The 11,344-nt window shown below is 39.1% G+C and overlaps 1 protein-coding gene across 1 annotated transcript; it reads right to left on the reverse strand.

Annotated features, from left to right (window-relative positions):
* Nucleotides 1-1,890: 1,890 nt before the first annotated feature.
* On the reverse strand, nucleotides 1,891-9,477 carry LOC127662322 (CUB and zona pellucida-like domain-containing protein 1). Its single transcript, XM_052153450.1, has 11 exons — nucleotides 9,439-9,477; nucleotides 8,486-8,584; nucleotides 8,318-8,362; nucleotides 7,423-7,521; nucleotides 7,255-7,299; nucleotides 6,990-7,162; nucleotides 6,548-6,759; nucleotides 6,113-6,288; nucleotides 5,445-5,836; nucleotides 5,121-5,365; nucleotides 1,891-2,021 (listed from the first exon to the last, which is right to left on the reverse strand). The coding sequence occupies exons 2-11, from the start codon at nucleotides 8,552-8,554 to the stop codon at nucleotides 1,978-1,980; spliced, it is 1,500 nt and encodes a 499-aa protein (XP_052009410.1). The 5' UTR covers nucleotides 8,555-8,584; nucleotides 9,439-9,477; the 3' UTR covers nucleotides 1,891-1,977.
* Between the last annotated feature and the right edge of the window lie 1,867 nt (nucleotides 9,478-11,344).

The following is an 11,344-nucleotide window of genomic DNA, read 5'->3' on the forward strand; positions in this document are numbered from 1 at the left end:
GAAATGTACCTGTTGGCCATCCCCAGGTTTGAGCTGCAATGAAACACAGGCATGATGTAAGCTTCTTTTTTCGTAACTCACATGCATTTCATGACTTTAATCCATAATTGTAGAGTCAGCTCTGTGAACTGGATATATTTTGTAGCAAAACATACAATGCTAAATCTTTTAAGGATATACTTACCTTTAAAGCCTTTTTCAGTTTGAAGCAGACAGAGAAGGAAGGTTAGAGCTTTCATCTTTTCTTTTCTTCTGTTCAAGTTGATCTTCAACCTTGCAACCATCACTTTTATAGTCAAAACCAGCCAAAGGAGGATTTTCTCATGACAAGACATCCTGATGCCTGTGCTGTCAAAACAATTATACAACTGCTTAATTATGGAAAAGACACAGCTGGATGTTATGTGACTGTTATGTGACAATTTATTGGTATACGTATCTGTTGACACAACGTTTGTGATAATGGGGTGATCAGAGACTGCAAAGATAATGTTATTGAAGCTTCGCTACAATATAATAATTTAGTACCAGTTCTACTTTGGAAGTACAACTTTGCTTCAAATCATCTTCTGTGACTGAATTTCTCAGGCTTTAAGTAGAGTATATTTTGAGCATAGTATTTTTTTAAAGAGTATATTTTGAGGTCTACAAATTTGGGAATGAATGTTCGCCATTTCTTTCTGTGGCATTTGCGTTGGAGTAACTAGATGATGGGAAAGTGAACACATGTCATTTGTTCTCAGGTGTGAACCACATTATGTGGCCTAGTTCTTCAAATAACATAAAAATGTTAAGTACATATACATTACATTCACCTCTACATACACAACTGTAAATTGTATCAATATATAATAATATATCAGGATGACTATCTTTGCTTCCTCAGTGCATGCAATAAATAAATAAATATGTGTAAATCTCCTTATATGAAACTGCAACCTTGCTCACTTTGGTATGAAAGTATTTGACACCACCATAAATGAAACTTATAAACAGCATGGAATAGTCAAAGCTGACTATGTTGTATTTATTTTTCCCCCCATTGTTTTAATTGACTGCTAATATCTGATGCAAGAGTTTACAAAGATGGCCTGGCCAAAGGGACACAAATAATGTAATAATGTACTTCCAAAACTATTGAAGTTTCACAATCTATTTTGTGTGTGTGTGTGTGTGTGTGTGTGTGTGTGTGTGTGTGTGTGTGTGTTTGAGCATGTATTTATCACTTTGTCCTCATAACGATAGTAAAACCTGAAATGTTTGATTTTGTGGGGATATTTTGTCGGTCCCCATGAGGAAAACAGCTTATAAATCATACTAAATTATGTTTATTGAAAATGTAAAAATGCAGAAAGTTTTCTGTGAGGGTTAGGTTTAGGTGTAGGGTTAGGGGTTAGAATATAAAGTTTGTACAGTATAAAAACCATTATGTCTATGGAAAGTATCCATAAACCATGGAAACACAACAAGTGTGTGTGTGTGTGTGTGTGTGTGTGTGTGTGTGTGTGTGTGTGTGTGTGTGTGTGTGTGTGTGTGTGTGTGTGTGTGTGTGTGTGTGTGTTTTACACTAAAGCAAATAGGTGATGTTCCTGGTGTTGGATCTTAGAGTGTCAGCACAGAGTGCAACTCATAACATAGCATTGTTGTATGTGTTAATAAATAGTCTTAATTTTGTATCAGACCACACTCACCCACACCTCTTTAAAAGTATACCCAACTCAACCTAAACTCTCTGAGCCCATACTCTCAAACAGAATCAACAGTCTTTAGACTATCTTCAGACTATCTTTAGACTAGCTTTGCCTCTGTAAAGACACACCAGTGATGACCAAAGTACATATAGCCTGTCAAACAAATATCCTTTAAGATCAGCTGTTTAGAATGCTTTATTGACTTGAAGAATACAATTTTTATTTCAATCCATTTGCTGGATGGTTAATTGAGACAGATTAATGGTGAAGGTTGAAGATGATCATTTCACTCCTTTTTCTTCTCCGACTGCTCCACGCCAGGCCTTCCTCCTGGACAGGTTGAAAAATGAATGGAGAGTCATTAGTACAGGCCGAAAAGTAATCAAACAAACTGACAGCTAAAATAATTAGTTGTAAATATATCAATATAGAATTTTTTTCTACATCTCTGCATCTTCTGTAATAGATGCCACTACTTAAAACTGACTACTTTTTTATTTAAATTGCTTGCTTGTTTGTTTGTTTTTGGAGAAATAATTGCATGGACTGAAGGTTTCACTCAGTATTGACAGCTTTTAGTTGTAACGAATGAGGCAGCGAGGAGACGCGGATCTAAATGCAGACTTTTATTAAAAAGGTAAACAGGCGCTGGCTCACTGACCTCTGAGGCGACAGGCACTGGCTCACTGACCTCTGAGGCGACAGGCACTGGCTCACTGACTGTGGTATGCGCTGGCTTGGGTTCGCTGACCGTGGCTGACGAAGGCTCTGGCTCGCAGACCGGGGCAAGCGAGGGCTCTGGCTCGCTGACCGTAGCTGACGAGGGCTCTGGCTCGCAGACCGGGGCAGGCTCTATCTCTGGCTCGCAGACCGGGGCAGGCGAGGGCTCTGGCTCGCTGGCCGGTGCAGGCGAGGGCTCTGGCTCGCTGGCCGTGGCTGACGAGGGCTCTGGCTCGCTGGCCGTGTCAGGCGTGGGCTCTGGCTCGCTGGCCGTGGCAGGCGTGGGCTCTGGCTCGCTGGCCGTGGCAGGCGGAGACTGGGGAGCAGAAGCCTTTCCTCTTCTCCTCCTCCGCCAGGCAGACGAAGTGGACCGTGCAGGCTCACTGACCAAGGCAGGCGTGAAGGGACGAACCACGGGCGAGTGGAGGGTTATTACTGTGGGAGGAGTGGCAGAGTTCTCCTCGATGGCGCCCACAGTTAACGGCGAACCGCAGGCCAGCAGAGTCTCCTCCACGAACGCGTGGAGCGTCCAGCCGCGTGTTGCCTGTGGCAACCGCTCCTTGAGTGCACTGTTGAGGCTCGCCCGGAAAAACCCCACCAGGTCGGAGTCAGGGAATTCGGTGGCACTCGCAATCGCGAGGAAATCGCGGATGTGGTCCTCCACCAGACGATTTCCCTGACTAAGGCTGAGCAGCTGACAGCTCGCTTTTCGAACCGCTGGATCCATGTTTGGTCGTTCGTTCTGTCGTTGAATGTTGTTGTTAGCCTGGTATGTGTTCCCTGCCCGTGTTTTCTAGTTTTATGTTTTATTTCCCCATTGAGGGTTTTTCCTTTGTTCCCGTGTTTTGTGTTTTGCCTGTTTGTTTACTTAATAAAGTTGAACTGCGATTGGATCCGCATCTCCTCGTCTGCTTCGCTGCCTCCATTCATAACATTAGTGTTTCGATTTTTTATTCTTAGTTTCACCTACTTGACTAAAATGTTCAGAAAATCGTTTTTTCTCATGAGCCTCCGTTGTTCTTGTCTGAAATTGTCTTTGTTTAACCCACTTTCTGACACTGCTATGTGCTCAAACCCCCCCCCCCCCCATCTGAGGGTTGTCCCCCCCTAAAATATCATTAAAATATGTGTATTGTAAATAATATAATGATATATTCTTAAAATAATTGTTTAAGAAATAAAATAATACAAATGCAAACGGGGCAACAACAAAAAAAACTTTGGTGTCCCCTTCAAAAATTGCTCTTGAGAATTGTTATGTTTATTGTCCCCCCCAACATTTTGATGAAATTTTCGCCCCTGTATGTGCTTATTCTTCAGTTGATATACATATAGCATTGAGAAATTAAATGCAATACTGTATAAATCAGCCTGGTCTCATGAAATTTACATGAGCATTGCAAAGTTTTTGAAAAAACTGAAATTACGTGCTTCATTCAGCAGAATATATATATATGTACTGGCGGCCAAAAGTTTGGAATAATGTACAGATTTTGCTGTTTTGGAAGTAAATTGTTACTTTAATTCACCAAAATGGCATTCAACTGATCACAAACTATAGTCAGGACGTTACTGATGTAAATGATCACTTTTGAAAAAGTTACTTTTGATCAAATCAAGACAGGTCCCATTTCCAGCAGCCATCACTCCAACACCTTATCCTTGAGTAATCATGCTCAATTGCTAATTTGGTACTAGAAAATCACCAGTCATTATATCAAACGGTTGAAAGCAATTTGATTCGTTAAATGAAGCTTAACATTGTCTTTGTGTTAGTTATTGAGTTGCCACAGTATGCAACAGATTGGTATGTCTTAAGGTCAATATTAGGTCAGAAAATGTGAAATTAGTCAGTCAATCATTGTTTTGGGGAATTACGGCTATACAATGCTTGAAATTGCCAAAAAACGGAAGATTTCATACAAAGGTGTACACTACAGTCTTCAAAGACAAGGACAGCTGTCTTTAACAAGGACAGAAAGAGATGTGGAGGGCCCAGATACAAATAAACAAGATGATAAGTACATCAGAGTCTCTAGTTTGAGAAATAGATGCCTCACATGTCCTCAGCTGACAACTTCATTGAATTCTACCCATTCATGAACACCAGTTTCATGTATAATAGTAAAGAAAAGACTTGGGTGCAGGCCTATTGCAAAGAAAATACACCTTTGAAACAACAAACAAAAAGAAAAGTTTAGAGTGGGCAAAGAAACAGACATTGGACAACAGATAATTGGAAAAGAGTGTTATGGATCTTAACCATATTCAGCTTTTGTGGGATCAGCTAGACTGTAAGGTGTGTGAGAATTGCCTGAAGCATGGGGTGAAATGTCACCAGAGTGTCTGGACAATCTGACAGCTAGAATGTCAAGGATCTGCAAAGCTGTCATCAGGATGTTTTGATGAAAACTCTTTGAAGCAGTTTAAGTTCTGAAATGTAATTTTTTTTCAAACTATAATAGTATGTTTTTGTTATTAATGTCCTGACTATACATTGTGATCAGTTGAATGCCATTTTGGTGAATAAAAGTATTTAAAAAATTTCTTTCCATGAGAGCAAAATCTGTACATTATTCCAAACTTTTGGCCGCCAGTCTGTGTGTGTGTGTATATATATATATATATATATATATATATATAATGTGTGTGTGTGTGTATGTGTGTTTTTTATTAATTAATACAAAATGACAAAAAATAACATCTGACCTTTGAGTTTGATTGGCCCCAGTATCACAGTGTTGGTGTGGTTGGTGGTGTCAAGGGATCTCCTGCGGCGTAAGCGGCAACCTTGGCGACAGCGAGAGTTGTGATCGTTGTCAGGGCAGATGATCACCTTACACTGCAGGTACACATAGGCATGAGTCCGGAGGAACTTGAAAGCCTGGAAACGGAACCGAGCATAGTAGTGCTGACCACTGGTGTAGGAATAGTATGTGCTGTCTCTGGCACATCTAAAAAGAGAAGAAAAAAAATGTGATTAGAGAGCATTAAGCATCAATAAATACCACATTCTTAAAGGTTTGGTCTTACCCATTGCGCAACAGGTCATAGGATTGGGTTTGGAAGTCATTGGCATATGGAGATGCTACACAGGTGTCCAGAAACAGATCTAGGCTGTTGTCACGTCTGTCTAGCTGAACTTGAACATACAGAAACTGGTTAAGGGTCACCTCAAATGGAGAGTCGTAAACTGGCTGGTAGAATCCGTCGGAGCTGTAGAAGGCTATGCTTGCATTGAAGCGGCCCATTCCAGTTATGTTGGCATTGATATTCTCTTTGGCTTTGTAGAAAATCTCCACCATGGTGTCTGGCTCCATTCGGCAGCCCACATGCAATAGAAACTGTGACTGGCGCGTGATCTCGCCCGACTGAGACTGAGATGCACGCACATTGTTGGTGTAAGTCACATAACCATTCATCATCTAGAGAGAGAGTGAGAAAGAAAGTGGGTGATCCATATAGTACACATACCCCCAGCAATGAACATTTCACGTGTCTCACTAATCTGGCACAGCCAGTTCAAGGGTACGTTCCAGTCGCCCAATAGTGCTCTGCAAAGTAGTATTACAAAAAACTGGAATTTCGCTCAAATGATGACACACTCTACTAACGAGCTGTTACATTTATTTATTTCATTTATTTACCTCTTTATGTTTATCTCAGCACTGAAACTACATTGAATCTTGTATTGATCATACCTCTTTGCTGGTCCCACAAGTGTCGAGAGAGAAGCGAAACACAACCTCAGTACTGGCAATAGTGGGTCTGCATCGATGGTCATCCACATAAAGATCATTTCCACTGAATCCAAGCGAGTTCAGGTAAGATGTTCGAATGACAATGACCATGTTGTCTGAGGAACAATCCACACGACCTGCAGAGCAAAGGGTTTTAAATCCCTTTAATGTCATTTTGTGCATTGAGATTATTTGTTTAAATTCAGGAAATGCTTTTTTATAGTTGTTTTTAGGTTACTTTTAATTTTAATTTTATAAGGATAAAATGGAGACCACAGTGTTAAGATTACATACAGAAAGTGATGGCATATATGTTACATTTGTGTAGCATCTAAATGTGATTTGTTTAGGAATTAAACAGTATATGCTACAATACATATCCTTTCAGGCCAGTACCTTGATCTGCAGTCAGAGAGCTAGTGAACAGGGCCTTAAAACCATGGCTGACACCAGAGTAGTCACTTCTGAAGAGAACAGTCAGGTAACGTGAAGAAGAGTGAAAGGCCTGATGAGTGATGTTATTGAAGCAGACCTGTCCCAGCCGTGGATAACCAGTGGATGGACCGTCATACACAGAAATGTAATCACAGTTACAGCAGCGCTCCAATCTGAAAGATATGCTCATTAACGTTCAACAGTGTAAAAACAATCATATTTGCAACTGACATTCATTAAAAATAACTATTTATTTAAGCTACATTCTGGGATTAAAAAAAGTATGCTTTATTATTAGTCAAAGGATCTTTTGAGCTCACTGCTTGAAACAGATGCTCATCTCTTTCAGATAAACATGATTTTACCTCACTAAACCATTAATCAAATCTGATCTCCCACTTACTGCACATCAGCAAATGACAGGAATATCCTCTGGCCTTGCTGAGCAGAGAGATACCACACACAGTACGCATTGTCGTGGTAATAGTTGGGGTAATTAGGGCTGGAAATTAGCCCAGAACCATACAGGTGTCCTCCACATGCAGGGGGATTCTCTGGAGAGCAGAATAAAGCAGTCTGTTAAATATTATTAAGTATTAGAATAAGATACAAGAGGTATGTTAATTTATACTCAGGTATTACAAATAAACACTTTGTTACATTAGTACCTGTAGACAGGGTTGGCCATGATGTTGTTGACACTGGGCAATAATCTGAGTATAAGGGAGAAAATGGAGTATAAGGAGAGCCCTTTCAGAGAAGTAAATTTTTTTAGATTAACATATTTTTACCCCACAGTGTGGCTATTATCTTTTACCTGATTTTCATCAACTTACACTCAAAGTCATGACAACAGTTGCCATAGTACTGACAGTAGCTGGTGCATGAACAGCTGCCAAAATCATATCCACAGTTATACAAGCAGGAGGGGGAAGCTAGTAGAGAGAGAAAATGATTTGACCAAACACCATCTGTACATGTGAATTACTAGTCAATTGTTTCATGTTAATATAGTTAAGCAGGTAAAGTCAAATTATTGATTACACGGAGTACATACTGTTGATAGTAAAGAGCAGAAAGTCTCATGGACAAGTGCATACCTGCCCACACCCCCGATTTTACTGAGTTTCTCCCATTTTCCACCCCTCCTCCCGCTTAACTCATGATTTACAATGTCTCCCGATAAACTCATGATTTTCCGCATCCTCACTTAGCTCATCAGAATGTATTATTAGGCCTCCAGGTAGGGTTGCCACCTGTCCCATAAAATATGTGATCATCCCGTATTTAAACATGAAATGATGCTTCCCATATCTAATCAATATGGGGTATTTTGTTCCGTAAACTGGACAGATTGCGTCACGGAGAATATAAATTGGAAATTTTTCATACGGAGGGTATAAATGTTCAATAATATGTACAACATTACGCAGATTCAACAATGTATGAATACAGTCACTGACTCCTAAAGATAAGATGTACAGGTGAAGGAATAATAAATACATAATTAAAATAAAGTAAATAATAATAATAAAAAACTTTAAGATACATATAAACCAACACAGATGTATACAAAAATACGATAAAGAAGACAAATAAAACATACAGGGGGATTCTCTGGAGAGCAGAATAAAGCAGTCTGTTAAATATTATTAAGTATTAGAATAAGATACAAGAGGTATGTTAATTTATACTCAGGTATTACAAATAAACACTTTGTTACATTAGTACCTGTAGACAGGGTTGGCCATGATGTTGTTGACACTGGGCAATAATCTGAGTATAAAGGAGACAATGGAGTATAAGGAGAGCCCTTTCAGAGAAGTAAAATTTTTTAGATTAACATATTTTTACCCCACAGTGTGGCTATTATCGTTTACCTGATTTTCATCAACTTACACTCAAAGTCATGACAACAGTTGCCATAGTACTGACAGTAGCTGGTGCATGAACAGCTGCCAAAATCATATCCACAGTTATACAAGCAGGAGGGGGAAGCTAGTAGAGAGAGAAACTGATTTTACCAAACACCATCTGTACATGTGAATTACTAGTCAATTGTTTCATGTTAATATAGTTAAGCAGATAAAGTCAAATTATTGATTACACTGAGTACATACTGTTGATAGTAAAGAGCAGAAAGTCACATGGACAAGTGCATACCTACCATACAATAAACTTTAAGATACATATAAACCAACACAGCTGTATACAAAAATAAGATAAAGAAGACAAATAATCTAAGAAATAAAAATAATGAAAGGAAAGGAACTGCCTCTCACTATACTCCCAGTCTGCGAAGTGCAACCCCCCCCCATTTTTCCACAATCCGATGTTGGCAGGCATGCAAGTGTATATATAAAAATTTAAATCACTATATATCAGTTAATATAATTAAAGGGGTCATGACGTGAGGAATTACATTTTCCTTGATCTTTTGACATATAAGTGGTTTTTGTAGAACAAAAACATACTGTAAGTTTCAGAACTCAAATCTTCCTTATTAAAAGTGCTAAACTGATTTTTTAAAAACAAGCTGCTAAAATGACTTGACCTCTACTCTTACTTTACCTTATCACTTCCGTAGCCTGCCCAGTTGCAGTAAGCAGTAAGATGGCAAGTAGAGAGCAGATCAGTAAAGAGCAGAGAGCAAATCATAACAGTGGGCGTTTACTGTCAAGTCTTGAAGGAAAAGCAGCTCCAAAACAGAGTAGTTTTCGGAGGGTCAGAATGAGGGTGCAAAATGTTTTACTAATATTACAATTGAACCTCAAGGAACATTTTAAAATAATAAGAAAGTAATGTCATGACCCCTTTAATGTAACTGAAATCCAACTGTATGGTGACAGCACCTGTTGTTATGTCTGGCCAGTCAGTTGTTGATGAGCAGTAGTCTGAGAAAAGTGATGAGATACAAATGAATGAGTAAATTTAAAGCAATGAGTCTGATTCTGAAAAATCAGTTTCATGATGGCCAATACTCTGACCTATAAGACCTATTATTATTAAGGTAAAATTATTTTTGAGTAAACTATCACTTTAATGCAAAATAGATTTGTAAACAGGTATTTGATTTTGCAGTGGATGTCTGATTAGGAACTCACCGTCATAGTCAGGGCAACAGTCCCCAAAGTAATGACAGATATTGTCACATGCACAGGCGGCAAAAACTGTGCCACAGTTATTCCTGCACTCAAAATAATCTAGAGATGGGATAAGCAAATATTACCCATGACTCCTTAACAAATGATATGTGTGTAATATGCATTACAATTAAGAGACCATGCCTCAACACCAAAGTTAGTGGCAAGTGATGTCAACATTTCTCTCTGTAACCCATCATAAAATAAAGGCTTTGATACACTTGAAATATATCAAGTTCCTTGAGTCCATAAATAAGATATTTGATGCTTCTTCTTCCAGAGTGTTCTGCACAAGGATCTTTTAATTTATTTGAAGCCAGGCTGGACTAGTAACTGCTTTTACTTAAATTGTCAATGGGTTCTTACTCCCAAGGCATCAAATACTGTTGCTTGTGCAACAGCCCTGCACGTCACTATGTAGATGTTGTTATACGTTGTCATATGTTGTATGCAGTCTATTGGCGCTAGAGGTATCAATAGGTTTACCAGTCGCATTGTCATAAAGGTGCTAAGGCACACTTTCGATGCCTTGGGACTGGGCTGCTGTACATTCAGCTGTCATTATAACGACAATGTAAATTCAGTTCAACTATTTGGTAACAGTACCATATATAACTGTTGGTGATTCTGTCCAGTATTTAGTAGTTGTTGCTGTTGTTGTTGTTGTCATGTCACAGTAGCCTACGCAAAGGGATAAGATTAAACTGAATAAGTACATTTACAATAAAACCATGTAACATTGATTCAGAAATACAATGACCCCCATGTGCTCAACATAAGACATATTTGTGCATAGGTAGTTGATCTTTAAATCTGTCTCAAGCATAACTCACTGTAGTAGTCATGGCAACAGTTTCCATAGTATTGACAAGAGCTGTCACATGAACAGGTGCCAACATCATTGCCACAGTTATACCTGCATGAAGCTATAGAAGAGAAAATAGATTTAACCCATGATGCCATTAATATGTGTTCAGGTCTCAACACCTGAGACAGACAGACAAACAGACAGAGAGAAAGAAAGAAAGACCTGTTGTCTGTGCCTCTATTGTCGTCGTTCTACCCATTGTTGTATCTGGCCAGTCAGTCGTTATTGAGCAGTATTCTGTATAGAAGACATAAAACTAAATTAGTTGTCAATTTAAAGCAACATATTTCAACACTGATCCATTTAATTTCAGGAAATACAATGATGTCAGGGAAGATTAATGTATAGGTATTTGACCTTGAAGTGTCTGTCTATTCAAAAAGAACTTACTGTTGTAGTCATGGCAACAGTTTCTGCTGTACTGGCAGAAGCTGTCACATGAACATGTGCCAAGGTGGTACCCACAGTTATACCTGCATGATTGGGAATCTAGAAAACAGAGAATACATTTTGGTCAGGTTGCCATTGTTACAAGAGAATACAAGCAATTTGTCTTTATAAACTGGGTAGGGTTCAAATTGATTGTACATGTACGTACAGTATGTTTACATTTATGCATTTGGCAGACGCTTTTATCCAAAGCGACTTACAGTGTACTTATTACAGGGACAACCCCCACGGAGCAACCTGGAGTTAAGTGCCTTTCTCACGCACACAATGGTGGTGGCTGTGGGGATCGAACCAGCA

This window comes from Xyrauchen texanus, chromosome 22, assembly GCF_025860055.1.
Source record: "Xyrauchen texanus isolate HMW12.3.18 chromosome 22, RBS_HiC_50CHRs, whole genome shotgun sequence".
Classification (NCBI taxonomy): Eukaryota; Metazoa; Chordata; class Actinopteri; order Cypriniformes; family Catostomidae; genus Xyrauchen; species Xyrauchen texanus.